Source organism: Phascolarctos cinereus, unplaced genomic scaffold (genome assembly GCF_003287225.1).
Source record: "Phascolarctos cinereus isolate Bilbo 61053 unplaced genomic scaffold, phaCin_HiC Scaffold_4;HRSCAF=312, whole genome shotgun sequence".
NCBI classification, from domain to species: domain Eukaryota; kingdom Metazoa; phylum Chordata; class Mammalia; order Diprotodontia; family Phascolarctidae; genus Phascolarctos; species Phascolarctos cinereus.
The window spans coordinates 509,171,529-509,198,976 of NW_027555847.1; the positions used below are offsets into that span (position 1 = coordinate 509,171,529).

Below are 27,448 nucleotides of genomic sequence, written 5' to 3' on the forward strand. Positions count from 1 at the left end.
GTGCAAAGAAGTGGAAACTAAGGGACTTTCCATCAACTGGGGAATAGCTGAACAAATGATGGCATATGAATGTAAGGGAATAATGTATACTATAAGAAATGATGACTGGGTTCATATCAGAGAAATTTGGGAAGACATATGAACCAGATACAGGGTAAAGTGAGCTCAATTTATACAATAACAATAATATGTTGTAAAGGCAAATAAATTTGAAAGACTTAAAAAACTGATCAATGGAGTAAGAGAAATGATTATTTCTCTCTTATGCTACTAGCTGATTATTAAAATTGGGGGGACTCCAGCTTTTCCCCCTCTGTCCTATTTCCTTGTCTAATCTTTCAAGGACAGGCCTGATGGAAGATAAGATTAACATTCTCCCCATCCTGGGAATTGCTACTCTGCTCAAATAGATCAGATGTCTAATCTAAGGTGAAACTCCCTTCTGCTCAGGCTTTGTACATTAATTTTCTTTGTAGTATGTAAATATGAATGTAGTATATAGTATTCTTTGTAGTAAATGATACAAAGTTCAGGTCAAGCCCTTCATTGTAATATTCATTTTCTCATTAATTGTTAACCAATCAGAGTTTATTGCCATTCTCAGGAACACCTCTCTTCCATTAGCCATGAGCCTGCTGCCATGATTGTCTTTGATCTAAGAGAGAGAGGGCCAATAAAATGCTGGCATTTCAAATAAAATGTTTAAATTACCCAGAAATTATGTCTCTTGAACTTTTTTGATCACCACAGTAGTAACCAAACACGATTCCAGAGCACAAATGGGGAAGGCATGTTATCTACTTCCTACTGGAGAAGTGACTTAAGACATAGAATGAGACATACATTTTTGGACATGGTTAATAAAGAAATTAGTTTTGCTTGACTAGCATATTTGCTACAGAGTTGGTTTTTTTTAATGGGGAGGATGAGGAGAGAAAATAAACATAGTACTCGCTAATTGAAAAAAGAAAGGCCTAAAATCCTATGAAATAGTCCTAGTTATGGAAGAAATATTTTATTAGGCTTTTCAGTAGGCAGTGGCATAGGTATCATAGTCTAGAATATCTCTCTGGGTGGCTGAAATTCTAACATTAAAGATTCATTTTTTTGGAGGGGTGTTCAAGAATTCCCTATTAAAAGGGAAATACCTCATGGGAAAATTAATGCATTAAACCACTATCAGTTACTAAACAAGTATCAGGGAATTAGTTGACACATAGTTGAGGTCTAACAAATATATTTATTCTATAGCCTTTAGAAAATAGACAAAGAAAAAAGAAAGGAGGAAAAATTAAAGACATCTAATAATACTGTGTCCTCAATATTTGATAGAAAATAGGAGTCAAAGACCTTAAAAGTTGCCCCAATCCCACTTTAACTAATTTTAGTTATCATGGTTGAATAAACTCTGAGTCATTAAAGCTGTGAATTGTTGAGAAGGAAGGAGAAAAAAAGTTGACTTAAATGTCAGATAAGTAGGAATATAAATATAGTCTTCTCTTTGGGGAAATGGTAATTCCTTAGTTATGGAGATCTTTTTCTCATGAGGTACTAACTACATCAAACTTGTATAGAAATAATGATTTTTAGTCAAAACATCACTAGGAAAGAAACCCCATAAAATTGGTGATGGACTGTTCCATCTCAGAATTTTTGTACCTGTAGAATGCACTTACACTTTTATGGTACTTTGTAATTTGCAAATTATGTTAGAAATGTTTACTATATTACATGGGACAGATAAGTTGTATACAAAGACACATTAAATGGTTCTGATCAAAACCATTAAGGTGATTTCAGAGGCTAAGGTCAAGAGTTAGGGAATAAGAGATAAGGTACTGGCAAACAGGAAATATTTAAAAGAAAGTTAGATTAGAAGGTAGGAGCTCTATTTTGCAGACCTGAATCTCCCAAGAAATAGTTGTGTGATCTTGAGCAAGTCATGACTTACTAGACTAGATCTCAATTTCCTTACACGTAAAATGAGATGGTTGGACTAGAAAGGTAATGTGGCCTAGTAGAAAGAACCCTAGACTTAGATTCAGGAGCGAATTGGGTTTAAATTTGATCTCTTAACCTTTCTAGTCGTGCTACTATGGACAGATCCCTTATCTTCTATCAATCTTTTTCCTCTTCTATAATATACTCTTTTCACTACACTAAGTTGCTTTTCCTGAAGGATGGTTCTCAGTATCTAGACCAATTTTGATCTGATTTTGTGCCTCATGCTCTAGTCTAAAGGATTCACTGGAGCATTTGACCCAACAAAAAGCAATGAGAAGTGATACTTAATCTATATCAATTGAAATCCTGTCTTTCAAGGCCTATCTCAAAAGCTACCTCATCCACAAAACATTCTCTAATTCTGTCCCCTGCCTTAGTAAGAAACAATCTCTTCATCCACCAAATATTTGTAGCACTTTATATGTTTCTTAATGTACTTATTTTATTCTATCTTGTATTATATTTAGTGGTCTCTTGCCTTATCTCCCTTGTTAGATTATTATCTCTTTGAGAGCAGGGGCTGGGTCTCATTTGCTGTACTTTTTGATAGAGTAGGTGCTTAATAATTGCCTTTTGGTTGTTACATATTAATGAGAGCCTTGTAGAAAGTGAACTCTGGATTTAATAATGGTAATAGTTGGCATTTATGTTGCTGCTTTTTGGTTTACAAAATACTTTACCTACATTATTTCATTTGATAGGAAAGGAAAGGAAAGGATCTCAGGCCTGAGAGTTCATTTATTCCAATTCCTTCAATGGGGAGCCTATGGTAGTTATGACTTACTCAAAGCACTCTCTCATGTCCTTTGTTGTGCTCTTGCTTTCTGGGTACAATATCTTGCTTCTTGCGAATGAAGCCATTAGTGACTCTAATAGTGGGAATTTTTAGCCAGAAAAAGGGGAAGGCTTGCTGGTGGGGGTCTTTCACATTTCTCACATCAGTTTATTTCAGCTGACCTAGCCAGGGTAGGTAGCATGTTATTTGCCTCTCTGCCTAGGTATGTTAATTTGAAAAGAATGCTTTGTGGGCATCTCTTTTTCAAGGGGCACTCAGCTTTCAGTGATAATACAGATGAAGAGGAAACTATAAGCCATGAGAATAGAAGAGAATCTTCCCTTTCTGTTTTCTGCTTGTGATTGTCAGAGATGAAAAATACATGACTAGGATGATCTGAAGTCAGTTTCACCTTTCTGTCCCCTGCAGGGGACTTTCCTGCTATTTAAAAAAAAATTTAACAAATACTAAGTTTTGCTTCTTAAATGGATGCTTGTCATAGCCTACAGCTAGCTATTTTTTAAAAAGCCTTTTCAGCTGGTTCTCTTGTTTATTTTTTTCTCTTGCTTTGGCCAGTGGTCAAGTTTTTATTAAACTTTCTTCTCCAATGTACAGCATGATATTTTCCCACAATGCTACATCAAAACCACTTTTCTGTGTAATTTTAAAAAATGCCACTTTTTGCAACATGTTTTTCACATTATAATGGAATTTCTCCTCTGCATTCAGTGGATAATATTATGTTCAACACTGAATCAAACTTCTGATTTAATCCCACCAAGTTTTCTTCCAAGTTGAACCAAATCTTGCTTAGAATAATAGGATTTTGAATAGTTTCATTTTCACTATTGTTCTCCATTTGTATCAAGTACAACTGACATGAGTGCCACTTTTAGCTGGATTTTTGAAAACAAAAAACCCCCACTTTTGAATACTTAAAAAATACATTTTTCTGTCAAGTGACAAACTTGAGAAACACACTTCAAGAACTTTCAAATCTCTTTCAGTTACTAAAACAACCACTACCTTATTTAAGATCCTCCTGAATAATCACATTTTTGCAACTAACTGAAATTCTCAAGGAATCTTGAAGATGCAGATTTAATGGCTGAACCAATTTAGAGACTGGAAATATTTTGATTCTTTTGGTCACCTTGACATTTTATGTCTTTTTATAAGCACTTTTAAAAATTCAAGCCCTTTGAGAGAGTATCCAGTCTATGTTTTTGAAATATACACTATTGTTTATGGAATCCATCCAGCCAGAGGTAGGAATGCATGGACATTGTAGCCTACCTTGTCCCTTCAAGAGGGAGAAGAAATGGAATAAATATCCAAATATGGATCCTCACTTTCCCTTTACTATTTTTGTCTCTGATAATAAAGCATCTGACAAAAAAATTCAAGCCCTTCTTTTTGAATGCTAATGACTCATAATATGTTGTCTGGATAGGACTTGCCCTTGAAGATACCAGGATAAACATGAAATCAGACCCAGGGAAAGGAAAAATGGGTAAGTACATTATACCATCATTTAACATGCCACCACTTTCCCCATTTCTCCTTATTCCCTTTTCTCTTTCACTGAGTATTTCGAATCCAGAACTCCCACAGCAGCTGGTACCAGACTGACTTGTATTATATGAGTTACGGGTTATGCCATCTTACTTGAGTGTGGTGAGTTCTGTAAGAGATGGCTGTGTAGCCTTGAGATAGCTCTCTCTTCTGGCTGCAATCTTTGGGGAAGGTTTGGGACTGGTGTCTGAGTCACCACTGTCTTCGTCCCCCATTGCCTTGATGTAACTGCCACTGCGCATTCTTCGGCAAGGAATCTCATCATCTTTGCCTCCACGAGGGGTATACCCGGTCCACTCATCTTGAGGAACCTAGTTAAATACAAATGAACACAATTTATCACTTATAAGGCTTTCTCTTATTAGTTTTTTTAAGCTTTTTTTTTAACTGAAGGAGAGGAGGAAAGATTTGTTTTTGGTAGGATTTTGGTAGGATTTACTGAAAGAGAGTTTTATCATTGAGCACAAATATTTGGGAGAGTTCAAACACCTACAATATATTAGCTATAGTAGGTTTGATAAAAACTTCAAAACACAAGCACACACATACATGTATGTGCAAACATTCCATATGCCTTAGTTTTTAAATCTCAAGTGTTTTAAGAAAAAAAAATTAAGTCATAATTTTGACTCATTTATACCAGCCTTTTATCTATTTAACACAAGTCACAGTGGTGGTGTAACATATTCAGCACAGGAAAGAAAGTCATCTCTGAGGATGGTGGTTACCTCTGAATTCTCCATGCATTTAGATTTAAGAGCCACTAATATTTAAGAAGGTTTTCTATGGCATTTCCCTTGCCCATTTCCTAACTATTTTTGTCTCTATTTTTCTCCTTCCTTTTGCTATTAAACTTGGATTCAACCCCCCACTTCTGATACGTGGTACTCGTGTGACCTTGGACAAGTCACTCAGTCTCCCTAGGCTTCAGTTTCCTTTTCTGTAAAATAAGGGGAATGGACTAGAACTAGATAGTCTCTGAGGTCCCTTTCACCATCAGTCTTATGGCCCCACTGAGCCTGCAGTTGACCCCAGTTTCCTCCCTTTCCTGTGCAAGCATTCTCTGCTTAGCTATCTGAATCCTTGTGTTTGCCTCCATCACTTTTAATGTAACTAATTTCTGGAAGGTCACTGCTGAACTTCTTAACATACCCAATGGCCTTAGTTCTTAACCTTCTTTACTTCACTGTGGCATTTGACATTATTTTTTGAAATAAGCATTCAAGGGTATTCTGATAAATGTTTAACTGGCTCTCTCTCAAAAAAAGTATACATGATACACTATTAAGTTTAATCTGTATTATTATAATTTTCCTCATTCTAGACAATCAACAAAACAATAAATAAAATTCTGATTTGAAGGATTTTCCAAGTTCAAAAGCATAAATGCTCACACTGAAAATTTAACAATCAACTCTTGCAATCCCTGAGCCAGTTCCCACTGGCTCTAGCCTACCCCTTTATGTACTATGCATCAAACATTTTTCATTCTTTGGCTTCCATTTCAAAGAACTTTTCTTTTTATGTTTCATTCTCTGTGGATTATTCCTTTGTTCCTTATTATCTTTGCTGACTACAGTTATTCTTCTCTTTTCCTAAATAGTGGGGGTCCCTCAAAGCTTTGTCCTTAGCTCACTGATTTTAAATTTCTAAAATTGTTTTTTTGCTAAACTCATTCACTATCCTGGTTTCTGTCACCTTCTCTATTGAACTAACCCAGAAATCCACATAGAAATGTTGACCAGAGTTATGTGGGGGTTTAGTTGTTAACTGGTTCAAACTTCTACGTAATATAGAAAGCCACATCACAATATCCCAGAGAGATGGTCATCCAAACGCTGAACACTTGCAGTGATGGGAAACTCACATCCCATTCTGTTTTTTGACGGTTTTAATTATCATAATATTTTTCCTTATGTTGGGTTGAAATTGCCGCCTATAATTTCCACTCATTGGTTCTAAAGTTATATTCTCTGGTACCATGCAGAATTTAATGCCCTTTCCATATGACAGCCCTTCAAATAATTTGAAGATAGTAATGCCACCACGAAATTTTATCTTTTCCATGTCAAATATCTTCAATTCCTTCAATAATTCCTTATATGACATTTTTAGGCCCTTCACTACCCCACTTGTCTTGCTGTGGGTTTTACAGTTTGTCAATGTACTACTTGAGATAAAGTATCTGGAATTAGACAATATTGTACCTGTGGTCAAACCCATGCAGAAGACAGTAGATTATCATATTGCTTGAGCTGGAAAATATACTATTTTTTCTTTTTCTTTTTTATAATTAATTTATTTATTTTTAGTTTTCAACATTCACTTCAATAAGTTTTTGAGTTATAAATTTTCTCTCCCTCTTTCCACTCCTCCCTCCTCAAGATGGCATGCAATCTGATATAGGCTCTACATATATATTCCTATTAAATATATTTTCACATTGGTCATGTTGTAAAGAAGAATTAGAACCAATAGGAGGAAGCATAAGAGAGAAGAAACAAAACAAAATAGAAGAAAAAAACCAAATAGTATGCTTCTATTTGCATTCATATTCCAAAGTTCTTCTCTGGATGTGGATAGCATGGAAAATATACTATTAATACCATTTAAAATAATTTTTTGGGTGTTGAACTAAGACATTAAGCTCTGCAATCATGTAGTCCAACTTCCTCATTTTGCAGATGTGGAAACTAATGTTGAGAGAGGTCAAATGACTTGTCCAGGATAGCAAGTTACACTATATTGAGGAGGATAGTTGCATATTAAGATTTAGAGGAGCCAAAAATCTTCCAGTAAAGACCTAGGAGTATACCAAAAGGAAGAGTGATAAAGACAATCCAATCATTTTGGAGGGCAATCTGGAATTATGCTTAAAGAGTTATCAAATTACCTATGGCCTTTGTTTTTTTTTAAATTTTTTAATTAAAAAAATTTTTTTTTTAGGCAATTGGGATTAAGTGACTTGCCCAGGGTCACACAGCTAGTAAGTGTCAAGTGTTTGGTCTAAGGCCAGATTTGAACCCAGGTACTCCTGACTTCAGGGCCGGTGCTCTATCCTCTGTGCCACCTAGCTGCCCCTACCTATAGCCTTTGACCCAGCAATGCCACTATCTTGTCTATTTCCAAAGATTATGAGGGAAAAAGGTAAAGAACCTGTATGTTCTAAAATGTTTATAGCAGTTCTTTTCATGGTGGCAAAGAACCAGAAATTGAAGGGAGGCCCATCAATTGGGGAACTGCTGAACAAGTTGTGGTATATGATTATGATGGAATGCTACTGTGCTATAAGAAATTATGAGCTCAATGATTTTAGAGAAAAACCTGGAAAGACCTGCATGCAACAATGAAGTGCAAAATTAGCAGAACCAAGAGAACATTGTATACAGTAACAGCAATATTGTTTTAAGAATGACTTTGAGTGAATAATTATGTTGTCTATTATAAATACCCAAAATAAATATAAAGGACATATGAAGAAAGATACTACTATCTGCACCCAGAGAAAGAACTGATAAATAGAAGTATGTATATAACAATTTTACATATATATGTATATGCATGTGTGTATGTGTATATCTATATCTATATCTATATCTATATCTATATCTATATCTATATCTATATCTATATCTATATCTATATCTATATCTATATCTTTATCTATATCTATATCTATATCTATACATATACACACACACATATGTACCAATTTCTCTCTAATGGTAGCTATCTCTAGGGTGTGCAAGGGGAAAGGAATTAAAAAGAGAAAAAAAAGAAATTTACACGATAATTTTGTTGTATATTTGAAAGGAATAGCAAGTTGTACATAGTAGATTTGCAGTTTCATGTGTAATCATCTTTTTATTGTACTATGTTATGGACATGCTTGTTTTATTCCACAAATTAAAAAGAAAAAAGTAAAAAAATCAAAGAGAAACAGCTAAAAACTTCTCATTCCAGTCCAGAAGTACCCAGAAAAACTTATAGAATCCTGCAAAAGCTATGAGACAAACCAAGTCCTCTGATTCTAAATTTGGTCTTTCTACACTACGGTGTTGCTTCTTATACTGTTCCGCCTCTCATGAATGGTTTTTATTCATGATTTCCTCCTATACTTGTATAAAAGAATTGTGAACCCAAATGCACAATTTCACATTTACCTTGGTCCTGCTATTGAAAACTCTCAACAATATGGTTCAAACCTACATTTCTAGTTTTATTTCCTACTATTTCCTTTAATGGGCTGCTAGGTGGCTCAGTGAATAGAGCACTGGGCCTGGAGTCAGGAAGACCTGAGTTCAAATCTCACCTGAGACACCTCATAGCTCTGTGGTCCTGGGCAAGTCACTTAATCCTGTTTACCTCAGTTTCTTCATCTGTAAAATGAGCTGGAGAAGGAAATGGAAAACCATTCTAATATTTTTGCCAAGAAAACTCCAAATGGGGTCATGGAGAGTTGGATGTGACTGAAATGTCTCTACAACAACAAATTTCCTTTAACATATTCTATAATAGGGGCAGCTAGGTGGCGCAGTGGATAGAGCACCGACGCTGGATTCAGGAGGACCTGAGTTCAAATCCGGCCTCAGACACATAACACTTACTAGCTGTGTGACCCTGGGCAAGTCACTTAACCCCATTGCCTAAAACAACAAAAACAACAAAAAAAACCAAACAAAGCCCCCCCCCCATATTCTATAATGCAGCCACACAAGATTGCCATGCAAATCCTGTTCTGTCCTGATCTGTCTTGTCCCTGTGCTTTTTTTCATACCACCTTCCATCCTGGGTACAGATTTCCTTCCCCATTTCCTTCTGTTTATCTCCCTCCTGTCCTTCAGTGCCCAAACCAGGTGACATCTCCTCCATGAAGCCTTATCTAAACACCTCCCACCATTCTAAGCTAAAAATGGTCTCTTCCTCCTCAAATTTTTTTCTAGCATGTTGCCTGGGTTTCTTTTTTGCTCATCACACCTCTCTTCTACAATGATTATTTATTTTCATGATTTCTTCATGTGTATTGTAAGTTCCTAAAGAGCACAGTCTGTGTCATGGTCATTGCTGCATCTCTTACACTCAATACAGTGCTTTGTACATAGTAGGCACTTAATAAATGTCTGTTGAGTTGACTACATCCCTGTTCAGCTTAATCTTTCACTCCAGTTGCTCACTAATACTCTTCTCACATGTCTCCAGTTCCTTATAGGATGACCCAAATGGCATGTTCCACAAATACAATTTAGACAGATTGGGTCCCTTGCCCAAGAAAGAAGATGGAGTAGTAGACAGAAAACCTTGAATGACAGATAAATCTACGACATCCTCTGACATCAAAGGAATCCTACCAGCTCTTGTGAGCATTGTTGTTTAGCTTGTTTCTGACTGACGCATTCCAAAATACTTGGTGTTTGCTGCCTCTAGACTGTCATATTTGAAGAAGGCATCAATTAATTTTGCCCCTCTGAGTATAAAATGATGCTATTCCTTATTGTTGTCTCTCCTTGCACTCAGCCTGCAGTACTGGACAGGGATAGTTTTCATAGAGTATGATATGTATTGCTTGCTTCTCAGAAAATAGGATAGCTGAGAAATTTAATGATCAGTGAAACATACGGCTTATACATGCTTACTTGTGTGCGCAAATGGTTTGCGTATTACCAATACAACCTGGGGTAAGATTTAAGGAGTGTGGGCTGGTATTTCTGTTCCCATAGATTAAGAATCAGGTAAAAGCATCTTCCATCACCACAAAACCAACCCATCATCTTCCTTCCCAAACTGGCTACTGTTTCTAACTATTATTGCATTTTGGGCAGTAGACCTATAATCATTTATGTTTTCCAGGATAGAAACTTCAAGAATCACCTCTGAATTTCCCTTTACCTTCATTCACTATGAAGTCTGCTAGCAAATCCCATTTTTTTCTTGAATTTTTTTTCAGGTTTATCCCTTTCGCTGCATTCCTGCTTGACATTCACCCATTTACATTCATCACTCAGTATATTACCAGGATTACTGTACCACTGCATAGCTTTTCTTGGATTCTTTTCTGAAAATGTTTTACGGTGCTTTGTCTCTTTTAGAAAATCCGTCACGTCTCTAGTTCCCTAACAAATTTCATTTACTTACCATTTGTTGGATTATTTTGGTTATTTAGCATTTTTAAGCTGAAGACAAATAAGAATCACCAGGGCAACACAGGAAACTTGTTTCTGAAAAGCATATAAACAGCAAAGTATTTGATCTTAACAAATTCAGTTAAACTCCTAGAATCACAGAATGATAGCATTAGAAGGAACTTCAGAGACCATCTATTCCAATTTGTACTGAATGTGAATCACATCTTTAGCAAACCCAACAAGTAATCATTGAATCCCTACTTGAAGATTTCTAATAAGGAAGAACCCAGTGCTTTTTGAGGCAAGTCATTTCACCTTTGGGAAATGCAAATTGTTAGGAAAATTTCCCAAATGTCAAGACTAAATTTGCCTCTCTGCCACCTTCACGTATCTCCCAGTTATGCCCTTCAGGGAGGGGAAACCTGATAGTCCTCCACATGACAGTTCTTCAAATATTTGAAGATAACCATCATTTTTTGACATTTTTTCTTTGGTGAGGCAGTTGGGGTTAAGTGACTCGCCCAGGGTGACCCAGCTAGTAAGTATGAAGTGATCAAGTGTCTGAAAAGCCATCATTTTCCTTCTAAGGTCTTTCCTTCAGGCTTTGTTGTTGTTGTCCTCATTGTTTAGTTATCAGTCGTATGATTTCTTCTCCAACGGGTTAAGGCAAGCAGAAGTTAAATGACTTGCCCAGGATCACACAGCTAGTAAGTGTCTGAGTCCAGATTTGAATTCATGTCTTCCTGAGCCACCTAGCTGCCTCTGTGGCTTAAACATCCCATTCCTACAGATGATACAACATATTCTTCAGTCTTCTTACAATTTACTTTCCTTTTCTGGACAGTTTCTACCCTGTCTGTCTTTCTTAAAATATGGTGCCGAGAACTGAGCACAGCATCACACATGTGCTCTATGCAGCACTTGTTGCCAACCTTGTTCTGGACTCTCTTTTCATGCTTTGTAGGATAGCATTAACTTTTTGGCTGTCATGTTACATCCATCTACAGGTTTTTTTTGTGTGTGTGTGTGTTTGTGTGTATGAGGCAATTGAGGTTAATGGATTTGTCCAGAGTCACACAGCTAGTGAATGTTATGTGTCTGAGGCCAGCTTTGAACTCAGGTCCTCCTGACTCCAGGGCTGGTACTCTATCCATTGTACCATCAAGCTGCCCCATTTGCAGTTTTCTTGAACTCCCGGATCATTTTTCACAAGAATTATTGACTAGTAAAATCTTTTCAGCCTGTATTCACGAAAAAGTTGATTTTTGCACCCCAAATACAGTATTTTACATTTCCTCATGCTAAATTTCACCTTATTCAATAGAATCTATTGTTCTATTATTTTTGGATATAGATTTTGCCAAGCTTTGCCATCTGAAACTTTGACAAACATACCATCTATACTTTTATCAAGTCAATTATGAAATTGTTAAGTGGCTCAGAGTGAAGGAAAGATGTCTAGGGCACTACACATAGAGACCTCTTTCAAAGATGATATTGCCCCATTAATGAATACTCTTTGGGTCTAGTCATTCAACCTCTTCAAATTTAGCAAACTGTACTGTGATTTAACTCTTTTCTCCATGTTATTCACAAGTATAATATAGTAAACTTTTTTGCATATTTAAAATGTAAGCATGCTATACAGTATTTAAAACAATCCCTTGATCTAAGAGTATAGTTAACATTTTAAAAATGAAATGTGGTTAGTTTGGTATGACCTGTCTTTTCTCTGTCTTCGTGCTTACAAAACATACCCTTTGTAATATGTTCCAAACTTTTGCTGGAATAGATGTCAGGCTCACTGGTCTATAGTTTATAGACTCAAACTTCTTTTCTTTATTGAAAATTCAAGCAGTTATCCTTCTACATTCTATTAGTTCATTAATTTATCTTTGGTCCATTTTAATTTTCAGAGCACTCCATTCTTACCGCCATCTGTTCTAAGCTATGAATTCTCTTTGCTATTCTTTCCTCCTTAGATGTTACTTCCTCTCTTGCTTAAATTCTTCTAGTTACTCTGTGGTCCTCATGGACATTATGCTCTTTTCTCTGAGGCTCTGCTTAGATTTATTGTAGTGTTACTCCCTTCTGGGTACATCTCCTAGGCTTCTTTCAGTCCATAGCATTGCATTCATCATTCTCTTCTCTTTATTCATATCTCCAGTGTCAGTTTCTGGATTAGGGTTTTGTGTTTGGGTAGGATCTGCTCCCTCTTGTACTCTTGGATGGTGTAGATGAACCCTGCTCAATCCTGGATGTGATAGCAGAGACTAGGATCCACCTTCTGTAGGAATTCCTTCTGTAGGAATTCCTGTGTCTCCTGGTAGCTTAACTTGGGCTTTGGCTTTGGTTCCTTCTTTGTGTCCTCCTCATACAATTATGAACTTGGAATTAGCTCCTTTCTTTGCTGGGACCTTTCTAGACCCAGCCAGATGTTGTTGATTGTGCTGATAGCAAGTTTCCTGTAAGACTCTAGGTATTTTGCTTTCCATGTGTTCCCCTGGCCATTTATCTTGTTGTGTCTCCTGCTGTGGCTTGGATAGGGCTGCCTAGGCACCAGGTTGCCCAGTACCGGTCTGACCTTGTTTCTGTTATGGTTCAGGCTTGGAATGTTTGGTCTTTGGGCTGTGCTCAGGCTGCCCAGACACTGCTTTGGATATAGCCTGTCAAGGTCCTAGGTTGGCCTTGTTTCTTACAGCAGATGGGGAGTAGGCTGCACTGGCCATATGCTGGGCACTAGTCTGTCCCTGCTCCTGTTGTGGGTCTGGTTTGCTTGCATACTTTGCCTTCTACCTACTTGGCTTATTTCATAGCTTTTGCAGGATTCTAGAAGTCTTTCTGTGTAGTTCTGGACTAGAAGGAGAAGCTTTGAACTGTTTCCTTTTGCTTTTCTTTATCACTATTCCTTCTGGTATACTTTCAAAGTTTTCCTCAAGATTTGGGCTCCTCTAGATCTCAATCTGCTGTCATCTTCCCCAAATCCTTTCTAATGCCTTTCATAGAGATCACTTTAAGAACTAAGAAAACCACACCTGCAAATTCTTTCAGTAATCTAAGATGTAGTTATTATGGGCCTGCTGATTTGAACTCATTGGTTCTATTCAATCCTATTTATCAGATGAGGATTACTTGAAGGAGCTGGGGCTATCTAGCCAGGAGAAGAGAAGACTCAGGGGGGCCATGATAGCTGTCTTCAAGTCTTTGAAGGGCTGTAGTATGGAAGAAGAATTAGAATTTAACCTAGACTTAGAAGTAGTTGCTGTGTACAACTCTAGCCAGCAGAACTGGGACCAATGATTGTAAATTTTAAAGAGCTAAATTTGGACTTAATGTAAGGAAAACTTTCCTGATTAGAGCCGTGGAATCACCATTCTCTAGAAGTTATGAGTTCTCTTTTCTTGGAAACCTTCAAGAAAAGTAGCATAATCAAGGTTCTTCTTGGCCATGAGTTGGATTAGATCAGACCTCCTAACACAGGGTCCCTTAAGAGGGGTCTGTGGAGAGACTTCGTGGGGCCTATGAATTTGGAAAGGAAAAATACAACTTTGTTTTCACTAACTTCTAACTAAAATGCACCATTTCCTTCAATTATTAATATAAGCAACAAACATTATTATGACAACCTGTCAAAAGTATCCATTACACAAAAAGGTTAAGAATCTCTGGACTAGATGATTCCCCCAACTTTCAAACTCTATGCTTCTATGGTTCTGACTCACTGTATTTTCACTTAGTTTGGTTTTCTACTCCTTGCTACCCATTTTCATTCTATCCTTTCCAATTTAAAGATCATTCTCTGTGGAAGGGAGGAACATAAATAAGAGTTAAGTAGTTTGGGCTTGTCACCATTACCGTCATCCCATCCACCCTGAGCACTGGTCCTGTCCTTTCTTTGGTCCTTCCTTGCCTTTTCTATAAGTAAAAATCTCTTCTTTTGTCCTTTGTGCTCACTGTCAGCTCACTGTAGCCTGTGCTGCTGTCCCACTTCTTACAGGACCATTCTTTTCTTTTATATCCATCCTCAGTTACCAATACTACCTTCTATATTATATTTATATCTTTGGAATCTGAGTTTGTTGATGAATTTTATGTACATTACAGTTTTTTTTTTGGGAAGTCCCTCTTCTTCTTTTCCAGAGGAGTCACTTCGTTTGAGTCTTTAGAATTTGTCCTTCTTGGGCTCACTTCCCTTTCAAAATATTAAGCTTTGCTTTGAACTCTTTGAAATATGCTCTTCCAAAATTGAACATGCATGTCAGGCTATGTAGAGTTTTCCTCTTCCTTATCATGGACTCTATGACAAAGTGGTCACTTGCCCCCAAAGTTCCTGTAATTTTAACTTCAGCACACAGGCACTGAGCATCTGTAATATACAAGGTCACAGGAATGTGACATAGGGAGCTTAGCTTTAGAGCTAGAAAGGATCTTATAGCCTATCCTGTCTAATCCCCTCAATTTTACAGATGCGAAAGTGGAGGCAGATGAGATGAAGAGACTTGCCTAGGATCAGAGATGTAGTAAAAGAAAGAGTTGGGATTGAAATTTGGGTCCTCTCACTCCAAATCCACTGAATTTCTAAGAGTTTGTCAGCTTTGACTTACTTTAGGTGGAAAAATGATAATTTTCAGAGTAGATTTTTTGCTTAACAGATACATTCTTAAAATGAATGTTGTCCTATTGAAGGTCTTGAAAAACTCACACACTATTGCATACTTCCCTGCCTTCAGAGTCAACTGGCAGCTCCTTATCATGGCTTTGATGTTTGTCAGAGACAGATGACTTCAGTAATGAAAGTATGGAAAATTCTGTCAAAATGATGATGAAATTATTGGAAGTCTGTTTTAAAATATTGCTAAATTTTCTTCTAAGATGTTTGAAAGTGGGACTGTAGTGTGGTTGGCCTTATAATTGGAAACAAGCAGAGAAAATTGCAAGCATTAGTGGCTGTTATCCAGACCAACAGTGAGTTGATGGATTTGTACATGTTACTACTGTATGTAAATTTTAAGTTAACATTTGCTAGACATCTGTTTAGGGAAAAGATATTTCTTGAAGACAAAAGGAGAACAATCCACTCTTCTGATTAAAAAGGCAGTAGTTTAGATCTTTAAATGTAAGGATACAAGGCTGCTTGCTAGTTTCTGTCTTTTAATCTTTCTTTAGCAGTGTGGAGAGAGAAGGCTTAGGGCAATTGAAGCAAAAATAAATCTAGCTGATCTGTAGACTACAACACAGGGAAAGTCCATCCCTTCAGTGAATTCTAAAAGCCTCAAATGGTACAGAATAAGCTGTTCAAGGCTATGAGGGAGGAAAGCTTCAGCAGACAGGAAAAACAGCTTAGAGGTTGAATGATGCCAAGTTGATCTGAAGTACTGAAGATATTTACCAACAAAATAAGGTTTTGGAATGAGTTAAAAGGAAGCATCCTTATCATATCTGCGCATAACACCAGATTAGAATAATCTGCAATTGATAATGGTTCAAAAACTCTAATTCAATTTAAAAAAACCACTTATTAAACATTGCAGAATATTGGCTAGACACTGAGGGAGATAAAAAGTTTTGCTAAGTCCTATTAAGATATAGAATGAGTCCAAAAAGTATTAGTTTGAATTTAGCCATTTATTTGTTTAAAACTTGTTTTATAAACCTCTTTTGCTGCTTATTTTAATGTGAATGCTTTGCTACTTTAAAGAATAATTAAGTTTTTAAATGTAGAAGAAAGGAAAGGTGTTCGTAGCTCCATTTTAGGTGAACTATTTAGGAGAATCATCAATTGGTGGCAATATGACAATAATTTCAGTTATTTGAAATAAAAGAATGTCTTGAGAGCTAATCCTAGAAAATGAATACAAATGTTCCAGTAGCCAAGTTATACTGACAATGATAATATTAATAATAAGGATAGTTAGCATTTATATAGTGCCTACTATGTGCCAGGCCCTTTACAAATGTTATCTTTTTTGATCCTTACAAATAGTTCTGGGAGATAGATGCTATTATTTTACAGGTTTTTTTTTCCTTTTTACAGTTAGGGAAATTGCAGAGGTTAAGTAATTTGCCCAAGGGTCACACAGCTAGTTAAATGTCTAAGGCTGGATTTAAACTCAGATCTTCCTAGAGTTGAACTCCAGCCTCAGTGGTCTATCCATTGTGCCACCTAGCTGCCTACATACCCAGAGCAACGTAATGGCATGAGATATAGCTTCCATTATATTAAAACTGAAGACCTGCTTTCCTCTTCTTTCCATGTATTCAGAATATAATCATTTTTAAGTTTATACTATTATACTTATACTTATGAAGATTATCCCAACTATACTATTTTGTGTTGATCTCTCTCTTCTCTGAAATTCTGTAGCATTTTTAGCCTATATCATACACTCATTTAAGCAGGGCAGCTAGGTGGTACAATTGATAGGGTATAGGGCCTGGAGTCAGGAAGACTCTTCTTCCTAAGTTCAAATCTGGCCTCAGATACTTAATAGCTATGTGACCTGGGCAAGTCACTTAACCCTGTTTTCCTCAGTTCCCTCACCTGCAAAATGAGCTGGAGAAGGAAATGGCAAACCACTCCAGTATCTAGTACCCAAATGGGGTCATGAAGAGTTGGATACAAATGAAAAATGACTGAACAAGAACAACATAAATCATTTAATGATATGCTCTCTCATTTTGGATAGTTTCCCATGTGTTAACATCTTTCCAGCTAGATTATTAACTTCTTATGGGCAGGAACTATACTTCATAGTTTATTTATATCCCTTGTAACATTTTTTTATGGTCCAGCCAAACTTGTTGTCCATCACACATGAGCGTCCATCTCCTATTTCTACATTTTCCCACACGCTGACTGCCTACACCTAGAATGCATTTCCTCTTCACCTCCAACTCTGAAAATTCCTAGTTTCCTCTAATACTAATTTAAAGGGCTACTTCTAAATAAAGTCTTTCTTGGTCCCTTCAGCTGCTGGTGGCCCCTTTCCCCTCCAATTTTTTTGCATTTACTTTTTATGTATTTTGTATGTATATATACGTAAAACATACATGCACACACACACATACGTGAATTTGTTGTCCCTGGCCTTCACCTTCCCCCATCCCCTTCCAAATAAGCTCCTTGTGGGCAGGGACAATTTTATTTTTGATTTTGTGTCTTTAGCTTCTAGCTCAGTACCTGATAACTAGAAGATATTTAATGAATGCTTATTGCTTGATCTAATACTAGACAAGCACATTTTAGGTGCTAAATAAATACTTGTTGAATTTAACTGAAATTCCAGGGAGGGTATATAAACTTTTGCCCTTTATTTTCAGTGGAAATTGAGGATCAAGGATAATTAAGATTTCACAGATCAAGCAAAAACTTCATTTAAATCTCTAATTAGTAACTTATTCCATTATATTCCTAAGTAGAGTATCCAGTTTTCCAAGCCATGTTGTATTACTCAGGCCTCCATTTAGTGGTCTGCTGAAGCCTCAAAGTCCCAAGACTAAGGATTCAACTTCTTTCAGAGTCCTAAGTAATTTTGTTCTGGAGCTTCTGTTTTCAACACCTCATTTTTTTCCCCCTCTGAGATACCTTTACTTCTACCAGTCTGATTATGCAGGCCTTTCAATAGCAGGCTATCCCACTTTTCCCCTGGGTTTTCCTTCACCTCATTGAGTCCTCTGTGCTCTTATTGGGTCAAGTGCTCCAGTGGATGCTTTAGGGCATGAGGCACAAAATTGGATTAAAGTTGATCTAGATACTGAGAACTGTCCTTCTAGAAAAGCAACTTAGTGTAATGAAAAGAGCATTGGACTGAAAGTCAGGAGAACTGGGATCTGATTTTGGCTTTTTCACTCCCCAGTTGTTTGACTTTGGACAACTTAGGATCTCTTCCAACTCTACTAAGAGGTAATGGGGCATGGTGGAAAGAGTAGCCTTGGCATCAGAGGATTTGAGTGTCAGACTTGACTATTGCTTTCTCACTCATTTATTCAGTCATTCATTTATTCAGTCATTCACTTACTAAACAAGCATTTTTTTTAGGCAGTTGGGGTTAAGTGACTTGCCCAGGGTCACACAGGTAGTAAGTGTCAAGTGTTTGGTCTGAGACCGGATTTGAACTCAGGTTCTCCTGACTTCAGGGCCAGTGCTCTATGCACTGCGCCACCTAGCTGCCCCTAAGCAAGCATTTATTAAGTGCCTTTTATTATGTGCCAGGCGTTACACTAGATGGTGGCTATACAAAAATGAAACAAAACAAACCCAAGCTGGTCCATGCTCTTAAGGAGCTTACATTCCACTTGCTCTCATTTTCTCAACTCTAAAATGAGAGATCTCAAAGTCTCTTAATCCTAAGATTAAATTTGGATGAAAACTGGATAGGTAGCAACCCTATTACTGACTAGCAGTAAACTCCTTGAGAACTACAAAGGTATCCAGGACCAGTTCTATATCTCCCCCCAATCCCACCCCAAGCTAAAGTCTGCATTAGAGGTATATAGATATTACAGAAGTTAGTCAACACATGGTGGATTCCATGCCTAAGTAGCTCTCAGACTCGGTTGAATAAATTTGAGTCAGGTCAATTGATTCCAAGTCTCAGGGTTCAGACAAGTTCTTGACTAGGCTTGCAAACTCTTGTAATTAATTGAACCACTCTTTCTTGCAGAATTTTGAGAGATTTATCTATAATTTGTTTTTCCTTTCTTTTTTCATCTCCTTCCCCTTTCAAAAAAATTCTTAGAATTTCAAAAATCAGGCTTCTGTGCTCCTAATCTTCTGAAATCTGTTCTTCCTCATGCTGGAGCCTCAAAAGCTCAGTGTTATTTCTGACGGTCCGTCTAAGCCCGGAAGCCCTAAGATTAAAGATTCAACTTCTTTCGGATTCCTAAGAAATTTTGTTCTAGATCTATTTTTTTGGACCTAATTTGTTCTCTAAGACAGGGTCTTACTTGTACCAAGCTTTACAAACTTGGTTTTGATACAAAATCTCACAGTCTGATTACTGTAAATAGCCTCTACCCAATCAGAATTGAAAATGTATTGAATTATTAAAAAAACCCCTTAGTTTACTACATTTATTTCTATTTTTTATACTTTGTTTTTGAAGCATTTGGGGTTAAGTGATTTGTTCAGGGTCGCACAGCTAGTAAGTGTCTGAGGCTGGATTTGAATTCAGATCCTCCTGACTTCAAGGCCAGTGCTCTATCCACTGCATCACCTAGCTGCCCTTTATATTTATTTCTAATAAAACCTGTCTTACTTCCACTAACATTATAAGCTTCCACTAAAGCTGTACTTTGGTAACTTCTCCTGGTGAAGATGATCCTGGGCTCTCAAAGTTCATGACAGTAGAACGAAAGGTTCTGCCAAACCAGAAAAGCCAGGAGAATGGGTAGTTGACTGTATGTCTGTATTCTGGAGGCTAGACAAGCTAAGGGCGGAAGGGATCATTGCTGGAGGAGTAGCCACAAGGGGATGAGTGTTTCTGGCTATAGAAACTCATGAAGCTTTCTTCTACATAGAGGAAATAATAGATCTTTGAAGTTTTAAAGCATACAATAGCTGTCACTCTGAGCTTTCTCCACTAGCATAACTAAAACAAGATAAAACAGCTGAGGCCAGAGGTTTCTCCAGACACCGACATGATGTTTTTTCATTATCTTTAGTTATAGGTATCTATGTCATTTGTTTCAACATTCTGTTCAAACTCCATAGCAAAGACACCCCCTCAAAAGCAAACATAGGTCTGTAAGAGTGGGCTAAAGATACTGGGTTGCTATGCATACCCTCTACATGCCAGAAGCTGTACTGTGTGTCTTTTGCCATATCAAATAGAAGTGGGAGAGGCAACAGAGCTTGAAAAATCAGTCGTAGTTGAGGAGAGAGGCAGCAAAGGGAGGTAAGGGATGCAGGGCAGCCACGGCAGCAGAACGCATGGAAGGAAGACCTTGAAGCAGCAACATTCAGAAATGGGGTGAATAATGGGTGTGTTAGAGCCCACTCAAATGTCTTACTCTAGCTGATTGCTAAATTTTTGGTGTGAGCATTTATATTTATATCTTGGAGAATTGGCAAATGTTATAAACCAAAGCTTAATTCATTGTTTTATTGATTGTATAAAGAAAGTGATGGAGAAAATGTTAACAATGTAGATCAATCTTAAAGTTATATTAAAATTGCATCTTGTGTATATATAAATATAAATATACACACTCAAGTACTTGTGTGTGTGTGTGTGTGTGTGTGTGTGTGTATGTGTATGTGTGTGTATTTTTCTGGAGAGCTAGTTATTAAACATTTGCTAGTACATCACCGTGTGTGAGGAATTCAAGCCAGCAGTGGGCCAGAAGTAGATAAATATTATGATCAAGGCTGGGCCATTTTTATACACCAGGTAAGATGGAAAATCAAGTCCCCATAGGAAGCTTTTATTGTTCAATGTAACACATGTGACTTGGTCTATTATAAAATAAAGGCCTACATTCGATGGATAGCAAAGGTTTTTTTCATGTTAAAAATATGGGCACTCATGACGTTTCTTCACCTGTAGAATGAGCAGGTTGGAGTGGACGATACTTCAGGCCCCTTCCAGCTCTACGTCCTTTGATCCCGAGCACTTGTGTTCAGATCAAAAGGAGGTGGCAGAGAAAATATAATCCTATCTTTAGTTATCAATACCTTAAAATTCACAAGGTAGCTTACCCAATACGGTGAGCTTTCTAGTTTAGCACACATAGATTTTAGATTCAATTCTGGAATCTGGAGGCCATTAAAAGAACCTGCAGCCACAGTGATTCATCACACAATGTAGGATTTAGAAGTAAACTTTATAAATATCCCAAATCACTTTACTAATATCTCAGGGTCACATTTTGCCCATTTTTCTTTCTTTTTCTTTTTCTTTCTTTTTTTTAAGGCAGTTGGGGTTAAGTGACTTGACCAGGGTCACACAGTTAGTAAGTGTGAAGTGTTTGGTCTGAGGTTGGATTTGAACTCAGGTCCTTCTGCCTTCAGGGCTGGTGCTTTATCCATTGCGCCACCTAACTGCGTGCCCCCCCATTTTTCTTTCAATCAGACCTGTAATTTCATTAGTGTGGGCAGCTTCCAGCGAGATACTTCCTCTGTTGATGCTGATCCATGTAGTGTCTGAAATTTATGGTCTTAGAGAACTGCCTGGGGGGTGTCGACAGCCTTGCTTCAGGTCACACAGTCAGGATGTGTCAGAGAAAAGACTTGCATCCAGAAGTTCTTTTTGACTCCAAGGCCAGCTCAAAAATCCACTATCTCAGGTAACTTCTCACCTTTTATTTTCTTTCAGATTATCTATTTTATATATTTAGACAATGGAAATATCAAAGATCTAGAACTCTGATATTCCTTTGCTGGGGACTGCAGTGCTGTGAGATACTCAATTCAATCCCACAGGTATTTATTAAGTACCTGTTGTGTGCTAAGGGGATAGAACACCGGGGCTGTAATTCTGACCTTGTGACTAACTAACCTAATCATTAATTCAAGCAAACCTTTGTTTTCTCTGGATGTCAGTTGTCTCATCTACGATATGATGGGCAGTGGACTAGAACATGATGATGGTGGTAATAACGATGACAGTCATGACTGGGATGAATGATAATACTAATAACAATAACAACAATATCTTGCATTTACATAGCACTTTAAGGTTGGCAAAGTGACTTACGTATGTTATTTCCTTTTCAATTTTAAAATCTTATGATTATGTAAAATTTAGAGGCAGCTAAGCAGTACAGCAGATAGAGTACCAGGCCTGGAGTCATGAAGACTCATCTGCCTGAGTTCAAATCCAGCCTCAGACACTTACTAGCTGTGTGACCCTGGGCAAGTCACTTAACTGTGTTTACCTCAGTTTCCTCATCTGTAAAATGAGCTGGAGAAGGACATGACAAACCACTCCAGTGTCTTTGCCAAGAAAACCCTAGTGGGGTCATGAAGAGTTGGACACGACTTAGACAACAACGAGGTTGTTGTTGTTGTTCAACTCTTTGTGACTGAAACAAAGTTGTTGTTCAGTCACTCAGTCCTGTCCAAGTCTTTGTGACTCCATGGATTCATCCATGGGGTTTTCTTGACAAAGATACTAGAATGATTTGCCATTTCCTCTGGTGTGTCCCCATTTTAAAGATGAAACACTGAGGTAAACAGGGGTTAAGTGACTTGCCTAGGGTCATATGGTTAGTAAATGCCTGAGGCTGGATTTGAACCTAGATCTTCCCGACTGCAGCCCTGTGCCAATCACAATGCTAGGCATTGGTGATATAAAGGAGGAGAGTGGTAAGAAAGTAAAGCAAGGAGAATCAGAAGGCTCAATGTGCCAAATAAATGCCGTAAGGTATATGTATATGGGTGCATTTCCTCAGAATTTAACATGAAATATGATCTTATCATGGCCAAATACAGCTCTTTATGATTGCTGGTATTCATACTAAGTTAAAAGTGTCTGTATATGTTATTAGTGTAATGTGGCAGTTAACACAGAGTAAGGGAAGTAAAGGAAGACCTACAGAGGTGGGAACCTTCTGCCTTGAGGCCACATGTGGCCTTGTAGGTCCTTGGGTGCGACCTTTTGACTGAGTCCAAATTTTACTGAACAAATCCTTTTATTAAGGGGATTTATTTTGTGAAGTTTGGATTCAGTCAAAGAGTCACACTTGAGGACCTAGAGGGCTACCCACAGGTTCCCTACCCCTAGACTAGGAATTTGACCACCTGGGCTGTAGTCCTACCTCTGCTACCAACTGGTTATGCAACATTGGGTAAATGACTTTCTTTCTCCAATCTCATTTCCCTTCTAAGTCAGAAAGTTCTAGGATTCAATCTTATTTTACTCCTTTGTTCACTAATTTTGGAATACTGAGTAGGCTCTTCTATTCCTCTTATGAATTATTAAAGATTCTTACATATTATTAGCTTAAATATTTCATATCAGTTCAGAAAAATAAAGGTGAAGTACAACTGTAAGTCCCAGGAATTCCCCACTATCATCTGATTACTTCTATCACCTTAAATTTACTGGGCATTTTTTTCTCCCAAATCATATTTCAAAACTACATTAATCCTGAAACACTTTGCATTTATATGTTGTCCAAAACTGAGTCCTATGATTCACCGAATTTCAGAGCTGGAAGGGACCTTACATTTCCTCTAGTTCAAACACCTCATTTTACAGAGAAGGAAACTGGCCCAGTAAGAGCAGGTACTTTGTCCAAGGTATCACAAGTAGTAAATGGTTTAGCCCAGATCTCCTGAATTCACCAATAATCCCTTCACTAAATCATACCCCCCACTTGAATTTCTCCCACATTAATCCGGTGAAACACTAGCTTTAACATTGCATGGATGTTGATGCCTAGAAAGAAATGAAGAATGCTTTTTAGTATATTTATACAAATGTGCAATTAAAAATTCCAGTCTACTAATGATGATGCCAAGAGTCTGCATTTTGCCAGGAATTCTACTCATTTCTTCTAGGCATCAAGACAGCTAGACATGGGTAGGAATAATCATATATGTAGACATATTCAAACAAGTACAATGGTGCATTTGAACGAAGTGGCATATTATAGGGCAAAGTGGCCTGCTGCAGGCATTAGGAGAACTGGCTTCTATTACCAATTCTGTAATAACCGTTGTGACCATGGGTGAGTCACTGAGAGAGATCTCAGAGAATATTTGGGCAGGATAATGTAAAGAGAAGTCAATGGGTTGGAAATAGAAGGCCTTAGTTCAAACTGTGACACCTACCATCTAGGTCACCTTGAGCAAGTCACTTTATATCTGTAGGATTCAGATTACTTATTTATAAATGAGAGACTTGGATTAGATGATCCAGTTCTAACAATCTATAAATCTAGCCCAGAAGTGGGGAAACTGACCTCGACATGCAAACTTTTGTGATTATCAGGGTAGGTTTTTCCCTTCTCTATGCAAAGACAAACTGGTATGTTCTTTCGATAACACAGTTAATGTAGGCTCACAGTTGAGTAAAATGTTGGGATTTTATGCGTTCTAACACTTCAAAGGACCTATGATGGATATGATCTTTCTCTCTCCTGATAGAGATCATGACCTATCCATGCCTTCTCATCCTGTGTGATTCTTGTCTGCTTCCTCATGAACTGGGATCTTCTCTGCACCTTGGGGTCCTTCCTCAGAGTCTTTGAATAGTTTGTTGAAACTACTGCAGCCCTGGGGCCATTCCTCTGTTATCTCTCCCTCAAGCTATACCACTGGCTCATTTCCTTTTCTGGTAATTCAGGCCCTTGTTGGTGTCATTTATACCATTTTGAGTGCACAAATATGCTTTGGTTAAGTGCTCCAGCTCATGAGCACCATACATTGCTCTTTGGGTAACCTGCAATTTGGACTTTTCTCAACTGTATAAAATGCAAATTATGAGATTCTGCGTAATAACTGTCTATATCCCTCCCTTTACCAACAAAGCAGCAGTTGTAACACACTTTCACAAAAATGCAGTAAAACAGCTCCAGTAACTTACTTCATTTCAACAAACATTTAGAGCCTAGTATGTAAAGACACAAAAGAAGGCATTGAGAACACAAAAAAGAAACACGACATTCCTTGCCTTCATGATGCTTATAGTTTAATATTTTAAGCAATGTAAGAACTATCTTGTAGATCAGCACTTTTACACATAATTTAAATCAAATGTATCTGAAATTGCAGGCATTAATTTAGAAGGCTAATTGAAGACAACAGTCCTTGATCCAGATGTCAAGTTATTAGTCCATGAGAAGCAAATATAAAAATAATGAAACTTTGTTTCCTTGTAATGAAAACAACAATAATGTGGGTAACTGTGTGATTCTTTTTTACTTGTTCGTACAAAGGAAAATGTAATCATCATTTTACATTGAACACATAATTTCCCCTTTCTCCATAATACCTGCCCATTCCACCAAAATCCACATCATCTTAGTTTTCTCTGAATTCCTATAGCACTCATAATTTGTTCTGTTTGGGTACTTCATAATCTACCACTTTATGTTATTATCCATTTCACACAGGATGGCTTGATTTCCTCTGTAAGCTTCTTGAGATCAAAGGTCCAGACTTAGTCTCTTCTAATCCTATGGCATGCAATGAAGTTTGTTGAGAAGACTGTCAATCAGTAGTTGCCTTTACTCATTAGGTTAAACACCAAGTCAGGCTTCTGAGCACATCATTTAATTGTAACTGGCCTCTCCAAAATTACCAGATATATCTTAATGGCCAAATCTATGACCTCTTCACAATCCTCACCCTTCTGGACCTCTCTTAAATCTTTAACATTGTCTATCACCTTGCTTTTTCTGGATATTCTCTCCTCTCAAGTTTTTGTGACTCTGCTTTCTACTGGTTTAGTTCCTACGCTTTCTGATCACTTCTCAGTTTCCTTTGCTTGGCTCTTCATAGAGGTCATGCCTACTAACCATGAGTATCCTCCAAGGCTCTATTTTTCCCCTCTTCTCTTCTCCCTCTATATTATTTTGCTTGGTGATCTCATTAGTTTCTATGGGTCCACAATATCTCAATGCCGATGACTAACACTAGAGATTCAGACCTGCATTACCATCTGCCTTTTAGACAGCTTGAATTGGATTTCCTGTAGGCCTTTCAAATTCAATATATCTAAAAAATAACCCATTATCTTCTCCCCAAACCTTCACTTCTTCCTAACTTCTTTATTACTGTTAAGAACACCACTGTTCTCTCGGTTCCCCAGGTTTACAACTTTGGCGTCATCCTGTCATCCTCTATTCCTCACTCACACTTATTCTACATGATCAATCTACTGTCAAATCTCATTTGAGGTCAGATCTTTTAACTTTACATCATCTTTCCTTTAAATCTACTTTGCTCACTCAGCTACCTATTTTATACAGCCCCTCATCATCTTTTTTACTGAACTATTGCGATAGCTTTCTGGTTAGTCTTCTTTCCTTAAGTCTCTCCTCACTTCAACCCATCTTCCACTTAGCTGCTAAAATGATATTCCTAAAATGTGGGTCTTACCATGTCCCCTCAATTCACAGAATGCTTCCTACTTTTTAAGAGCAGCTAGGTGGCACAGTGGATAGAGCCTTAAACCTGGAATCAGGAAGACTCATCGTTTTGAGTTCACTGGCCTCAGACATTTACTAGCTCTGTGACCCTGGGCAAGTCACTTAACTCTGCCTCAATTTCCTCATCTATAAGATGAGCTGGAGAAGGAAATGGCAAACCACCCCATTACTTCTGCCAAGAAAATCCCCAATGGGGTCACAAAGAGTCAGACAAGACTGAACAACAATTCATAGAATGCTTCCATGTTCCCCAACTCAATAAACTCCAGTGGCTCCCTATCATCTCCAGAATAAAATATAAATCCTCTGTTTTTTAAAGCTGTTTTCAACAAGGCTCCTATATAACCTTCCAGTCTTCTTACACTTCACTCCACATACTCTATGATTCAACTAAACTGACTTACTTGTTCCTCACACACAACTTTCTATCTCCTGACTTTGCACATTTGCACTGACAATCCCTCATGCATGTAATGATCTCCCAGCTTCTCTGGCTTTCTTTAACACTCTATTCAAATCCCACCTTTTATGTTCTCTGCCATTGCTATTCCCTTCCTTCTGAGAAGAATTTCCATTCCCACTGCATATAAATGCTTGTTGACAAACTGAATTGAAGTATCTTTGCCTTTCAGAATAGTGTTTCAGCTGTTATTTCTTCCTCTTTAAATATTATGCCTTTGCAGGAGAGTATTTCTCAAAAGCAGTTTCTCTCTCCAGATACATAATAAAGACAATGACTTGCTTTTCAGGTGTAGCACTACATTGTTGAAACATTAAAGGAAATCACTGGCACAAATTTGAGATGTGCACATTTTAGTTGGAGCAAGTCTATCAACTGTGCTGATAGAACATGTACAAAGCAATGGGAAAACTA

General features: G+C 37.5%; 1 protein-coding gene across 9 annotated transcripts in view; it reads right to left on the minus strand.

The window, feature by feature from the left end:
- Positions 1–27,448, minus strand: part of DLGAP1 (DLG associated protein 1) — a 1,123,488-nt gene that overhangs the window by 319,930 nt on the left and 776,110 nt on the right. For all 9 annotated transcript variants that reach the window (XM_078153489.1, XM_078153491.1, XM_078153488.1 and 6 more), the window contains one exon: positions 4,448–4,665. In XM_078153489.1, the coding sequence (XP_078009615.1) occupies positions 4,448–4,665 (218 nt within the window). The remainder of the gene's footprint in view (positions 1–4,447; positions 4,666–27,448) is intronic.